A 6001-nucleotide genomic window follows, 5' to 3' on the forward strand; every position below is an offset into this window, starting at 1 on the left:
AGGTAATATGCTGAGTAAATAAAAACAAAGAGAGTATTTTTAAAGACATTTATTTATTATCATTTATTAAATGCTCTAGACCAGCCACTGCCAGCAGTAGTTTGGGAAGAGTTACTTTCAACACCCCTGCTACTGCAATCAATCCCAGCGTTTTGAGCCCGTAGAACGGGTCCATCCGAGTCGTCCATCCCCTACGGCCACCTCTCCACCAACCAACCGCGTCTCCTCCTCCGTCTTTACTTCACGTTTTCTCCCCTGTGGACCAAGCCGAAGCTTTTACATCACGTTTCAGTTTTCACGGTCACAGGTCGCAGCTACACTAGCTACAAAAAAAAAAAAAAGGTACGACTAGGAAGCGTTCGCGAGAGAAAGCAGAGGCGCGTGACCTTCTTCCACTTTAGCAGTCCACCACGGGTCGCACGCCCGGCACCCCCTGCTGCAGCATGGGCCCCGCCGTGCTCGCGCCCCACATGCCAGCTGCACACCTGGCCCGTGCCACCACGCCAAGCCACGAGCCTATTGCGAAACTACGCACGAGAACGAGGCGAGAATTGCGACCGGGCCGGGGGAGAGCACATAAATAAACACCACCGGCCCGTTTCCGCTCCTGTACTCTCTTCCCCCCTCTCTCTTCCTTCCTCTGCTTCTGCCAACTGGAAGTCTACTCTAGAAGCATTAAAGACGAAGGAATTCCCGAGACGAGCATCTCCGCTGCGCTGCCGTTCCAAGCGTCGCCCACGCACGCGGCGGCGCTGCCAGCTTGTTGATCGGGGAGTTCACGCGCGCTCGGCGGGCGATGGGGCGGCCGCCGGCTGCGTCGCGGCGTCTCGCGGCGGCGGTGGCGGTGGCGGTGGCGATTTTGTTGCTGGTCATCGCGTCGGCGGCGGAGGAGCGCGGGCAGAGGGGTGTGGCCGTGCGGCAGGGCGAGGGGCGAGGAAGCCACCACCGGCACGCGTACGCGGCGATGATGTACATGGGGACGCCGCGGGACTACGAGTTCTACGTGGCGGTGCGCGTGATGATGCGCTCCCTCTCCAGGGTCGGCGCCGACGCCGACCGTGTCCTCATCGCCTCCTCCGACGTGCCCCTCGACTGGGTCCGCGCAATGTGAGTGCGCGCCCGCCCCCTCCCTCCCTTGGCCTCTTCCGCCGCTTTGCTTCCGTTTGGACGCAGTTGACCGCGAGCAGAAACGGATTGGAGCTCCATTGCTGACGCGTTGCAATTAATTTTTAGTATTAAATTATATGCAAGCGTTTCTTTCCTTTTCTTTTTTGACAATGGCAAGCGTTTCTTTCCTTGTGTTGGTGGGGAGTGGGGACGAAGGCGAAGACGAGGGGGTTGTTTTTGGGAAGTAACTCGTCCGCGCGATGGTTTTGCGGGGGCGAGTCCTGGGCACCTGCAGATACGATTATAGTACTATAGGAAGGTTCTGGAGTATTTTTTTATCTAGTCTCCATGCTGTTTTTTTACATAGTCTCCGTGCTGTTTACCACAAGGGATATTCAGTGCATGCTCAGTCTGCTCAGTAAGTGAATGTTCTTGTCATTAGTTCTTTATTTCCCTCAAGGAATATGCTGTTTAACGTGAGTACATGCTACTATGAGGTTTGACGAGTATTTGTTTGGTGGCTTCTCTTATAAGAAATCAGTTGGTTTCCAGTTAGAGTGGTCAACTTTCCTTCCTCCTAATAAAATTGAGTGCAGAATATATGTTTTGGATATGGTCAAAGCCGAAATGATTGGTTTGAACTTTGAACCATGACTCCGCCCCGATAATCGCTAATTCGTTTATAAAATGCAACGCGAACAAATATATTCATTCCGTTCCCAGTATGAATTGAAATATGACATTTGTGATGGTGGTGAACGGAAACAGGAGGGAGGAGGATGGCATGAGGGTGGTGGTTGTCGAGAACCTGAAGAATCCTTACGAGGGCAACCTTGGAGGAATGAACAGGAGGTTTAAGCTGACACTGAACAAGCTCTACGCATGGAGCTTGGTCGACTACGAGCGTGTCATCATGATCGACTCCGACAACATCTTCCTCCAGAACACCGATGAGCTCTTCCAGTGCGGCCAGTTCTGTGCTGTTTTCATCAATCCATGCTACTTCCACACTGGCCTTTTCGTGCTCCAGGTATTGTCCCAGTTCTTCTTATGGTTTGTGCTCCCTCCGTAAAGAAATATAACAGCGTTTTAGATCACTAAATTAGTGATCTAAACGCTCTTCTATTTGTTTACAGAGGGAGTACCTTGCAATTGTACCCCCTGTACCAAACGTCAAACTCTTCTCTGCTTGAAATGTTATGGGCCTGTTGAGTTGATCATGTGACGATCTGTGTTTAATTAGATGGTATCCTTTAGTATGCTGATTATAGTGCAGTTCCTTTTGGCACATTCAGTTCCTAAATTGAGCCATATTGCTACCTAAATTAAGCCAGTTGAGCAACTATTAATAGATGGTCTTTGGATTGACTCACCAACAATCACATGTGCATGGTTGGCATGATAGCTCCACTAAACCACCACAAGCACATAGCCAGAAGATTTCTCTCAAATAGTCGTCTATATAGTTTCAGATCGGAAGGTATGCAGTGAGCAACACCATTGCATTGATCATAGCTAATGCACCTCAAGATATCTTTTACGCAGATAACAGTTGTCTTTAAAAAGTATCTGATGTTGATGTTTTTATCCAATATATACAGCCTTCTATGGATGTGTTTAATGGCATGCTTCATGACCTGGAGATTGGTCATGACAACTCTGACGGTGCAGACCAAGGCTTCCTAGTCGGCTGCTTCCCAGACTTGTTGGACAAACCATTGTTCCACCCTCCTGAAAATGGCACCAAACTCAACGGAACATATCGCCTTCCTCTTGGCTATCAGATGGACGCATCATACTACTGTGAGCATCTCTGCGCTTCAGCTCCATTCTCTAACCTTCGTATGTTTGTTGCCTCCAAAGATAATTACCGACATTTTACTGAAATATTGCAGATCTTAAACTCCATTGGCATGTTCCATGCGGGCCTAACAGCGTGATCACATTCCCCAGTGCCCCTTGGTTTAAACCCTGGTACTGGTGGTCCTGGCCAATCTTGCCACTGGGCCTTTCCTGGCACAAGCAACGCTGGGATGATCTTGGGTGAGTGAAAGCAACAATTTACGACCACAATATATACTTGAGCAAATAGAAAAGAAATCATATGTGGCATGCATTCTGCGCATTTAATTTCTGCCTGCTAACATTCCTTCCCTGGTCCACATTTGACAGTTATGCTGCTGAAATTCCTGTGGTCCTCATGGAGCTGCTAATGTACACAGCGATCATAGCCCTCACCAGATTGGCAAGGCCACAGATGACAAAACTGTGCTATAATCGGCGACCTGAGAAACAAGGTGTCCTGGTGCAGTGGCTAATCAAGCTGGCCGGGATTGTGGCCATGGTGGCTGCATATACGATCCCGTTCTTTGTAATCCCATGCACAGTTCATCCAATCATGGGTTGGTCCATGTACCTGTTTGGTGTCCTCGCCTTCTCAACGGCTGTGATCAATGCATTCCTGCTCCCACCGCTTGCTGTGCTCACTGCATGGCTTGGGATTGTTGGAATGCTATTTGTCATGGCATTCCCATGGTACCATGACGGTATCGCGAGGATTCTGGTAGTCGTCGCCTATGCATTTTGCTCTGCACCATTCCTGTGGGCATCCATCGTGAGGGTGATGGACTCGTTGCAAACAATGCTTGAGAGGGATCTGCACTTCCCCCGGCTTGGTGATCCAGCACCTGAGACTGAATTTAGCAAACTGTACTGATTCTTTTGTAAAGGTTTGATATGCTTCATCATGATCATATGGACAGCTGATTCAGATCAGCTGATTCTTGATTCATTCTGACTGTTTTGTCTCCAGCAATCTGCTTTGTATCAGAAGTAACTTTGAAACATTGCCTGAGCAACTAATATTTAAATGCAGATACAGAAAAGATAGATCAGTTGTACTGAACTTAACTAAAAAAGGGCATGTTCATTGCATCCAGGGGGGAATGGGAACTGTTGTAAATTAACTAAAAAAGGGCATATTCATTGCAGACGGTTCAAACTATGTTTCAGCAAGTTATTTCCTGTCTCCGCGAATGGAAATATGCATATAGTTGATTTAACTGAAAGCTTTTCTTTTCATTTTTCTGGAAAAGAGAGTCTCGTGGACTTGGGGACTCGATACCGAACGGTTGAAAGCTATCAAAATGTAGACGGTTCATCATAACGTTAATCTAGAGATCTATGAATCAGGTACATATGTATCTCGAAAACGAAGTGTAGATACAGAATCCATAAGAGAGCTAAAGATGAGATTGCATAGTCAATTGAAGTTAGCTGATCGTATTATATGTTCAGGATGTAAAGCCCTCTCTAACAGAACACAATGGTTAAATTCTACTAGCAGTAGGCAGTGTCTTGTCTAAAGTTGGAAATGGTGGACACCCATTCCTAAATTTCAGCATCTTGCCTTGGTTTTGCGATTAATTTGTCCTGCAGTTCCTGTTGCCTAGGAAGAACAATCTGAGCGCCTTGACCTGATGACGAGAAGTATCTATCCAGAATCATCTACAGCCAAAGTAAACTATAGTCAAGTTGGAAGTTGGGACACACAAAAGCCGGTAAAAAGTATGAATAGGCCAGAATGATATGTACCACAGCAGCATACGCATCAGATTTGTCGTCACGGGCAGACTTCTTAACACCCCTGAAGAACATGAGTTGTAGACCGAGACAGCTTCCTAGTGAGATTTATGCAACTTGTTTTTTTGGTGGTTTTCGGAGTAAAGTTTATGACAGGCAGTAGCAAACTTGCCATCCATGACAGGGTAGACGGCCTACCTTGAGATCATGTAATGGAGGGCGTCCACTGATGTTCCATGTTCATCCTGCAGATAAACCCTCAGGCCCCTGCGCTGTTCAAACAAACACACTGAGACACTGAACCCCCTCTACTAGACTGAAGTGAAGAACACTGCAACAAGCCTAACTCAGAAGACCAGGCAACGCCAGCGCACGCACCTGTCGGCCGCTTGGACGGCAAGCCTTCCGACGACGCTCCGCACTTTGTTGGACTGCGGCGTCTCTCTACCGTCGGCCGAGACCGGCAGCCCGATGATCAGCTCGCCCGCCTCCTGCGAAACGGAGCAGGAGCAGCAAATTCACGCGCAATTGAAATGCCTGGCAGACTCAGGGCACAGAGAAGAGAACAACATAAATGAATGAATTTCTACCTGCTGTTGAGCTACATCGAGCAGCATCAGCTCCAGCTTCTGGCCCCGCAGCTTCAGAACCTGACGGAATCCACTAACCCATCTTCAGACCCCAAATAAACCGAACGGAGCAAAGCGTAGTGGTAGATTTCGAGTGTGAGGGCGCGTACGGTGAGGGGACGGGGCTGGGTGATGCCACGGCCGACGGCGAGCCCTGTGCGTGCGGCGCCCAGGTCCACGCCAAGGCTGAACCCGCCGCCGTGCCAGAGCGGCCGGCGCGCGTTCGGCTGGAGCCTGGCAGGAAGCTCGCCTCCGGCGACCCCGCTGCAGGTGGCGGGAGGAGGCGAGGCCCTCGAAATTCCTGCCCTTTGGCGCCGCGGTAGGCGCAGTGGAAGAATTCGCGGGTAGGCGGCGGCCCGTGGGAGCGGCACCGGCGCCACTGGCTTCGCGGTTGCCATGGCGAACCCGCGTAGACGGGCAGTGCGATAGAGACCCCCTGCCATTTTGTGGCTGGATTTGGTTGGATAAGGGCCCTTATGGGCTTTATTGATCCAAGTAACCTTCGCTGAGCCTGTCAGTCACCTGGGCCCGTTAACGTTGGCTCACTTTGCTCGGCGGCCCAGCGTAGCACGATCAAGGCATACAAACTGCACGACTTGAGCTAGACTTTGCTTGGTTCACCATTTGTCCATAGCCCGTGGGTAAAAAACAGCTCCAATAGCAGACCAAAAAATTGCTACAGG

The 6001-nt window shown here is 49.7% G+C and overlaps 2 protein-coding genes across 2 annotated transcripts; one reads left to right on the forward strand and one right to left on the reverse strand.

Moving 5' to 3' along the window:
* Positions 1-614: 614 nt before the first annotated feature.
* On the forward strand, positions 615-3898 carry LOC109781563 (putative glucuronosyltransferase PGSIP8). The gene is made up of 5 exons (XM_020340153.4): positions 615-1107; positions 1876-2137; positions 2709-2910; positions 3003-3150; positions 3280-3898. Exons 1-5 carry the CDS (start codon positions 797-799, stop codon positions 3821-3823), a joined length of 1467 nt encoding a protein of 488 aa, XP_020195742.1. The 5' UTR covers positions 615-796; the 3' UTR covers positions 3824-3898.
* A 364-nt stretch (positions 3899-4262) lies between these two features.
* LOC109781570 (uncharacterized) lies at positions 4263-5761 on the reverse strand. The gene is made up of 6 exons (XM_020340164.4): positions 5429-5761; positions 5280-5339; positions 5068-5180; positions 4888-4956; positions 4702-4753; positions 4263-4614 (listed from the first exon to the last, which is right to left on the reverse strand). The coding sequence occupies exons 1-6, from the start codon at positions 5759-5761 to the stop codon at positions 4498-4500; spliced, it is 744 nt and encodes a 247-aa protein (XP_020195753.2). The 3' UTR covers positions 4263-4497.
* Positions 5762-6001: the final 240 nt, after the last annotated feature.

Source organism: Aegilops tauschii, chromosome 1 (genome assembly GCF_002575655.3).
Source record: "Aegilops tauschii subsp. strangulata cultivar AL8/78 chromosome 1, Aet v6.0, whole genome shotgun sequence".
Lineage (NCBI taxonomy): Eukaryota > Viridiplantae > Streptophyta > Magnoliopsida > Poales > Poaceae > Aegilops > Aegilops tauschii.

What these genes read in the sequence shown, in the direction of transcription:
- LOC109781563 (XM_020340153.4), top strand. Translation starts at nt 797, where the DNA reads ATGGGGCGGCCGCCGGCTGCGTCGCGGCGTCTCGCGGCGGCGGTGGCG. An exon ending in CTCGACTGGGTCCGCGCAAT is followed by an intron (nt 1,108 to 1,875) that starts GTGAGTGCGCGC and finishes GAACGGAAACAG; the next exon opens with GAGGGAGGAGGATGGCATGA. An exon ending in GATGGACGCATCATACTACT is followed by an intron (nt 2,911 to 3,002) that starts GTGAGCATCTCT and finishes GAAATATTGCAG; the next exon opens with ATCTTAAACTCCATTGGCAT.
- LOC109781570 (XM_020340164.4), bottom strand. Translation starts at nt 5,761, where the DNA reads ATGGCAGGGGGTCTCTATCGCACTGCCCGTCTACGCGGGTTCGCCATG. An exon ending in CCCAGCCCCGTCCCCTCACC is followed by an intron (nt 5,340 to 5,428) that starts GTACGCGCCCTC and finishes GGATTCCGTCAG; the next exon opens with GTTCTGAAGCTGCGGGGCCA. An exon ending in CTCCATTACATGATCTCAAG is followed by an intron (nt 4,754 to 4,887) that starts GTAGGCCGTCTA and finishes CATGTTCTTCAG; the next exon opens with GGGTGTTAAGAAGTCTGCCC.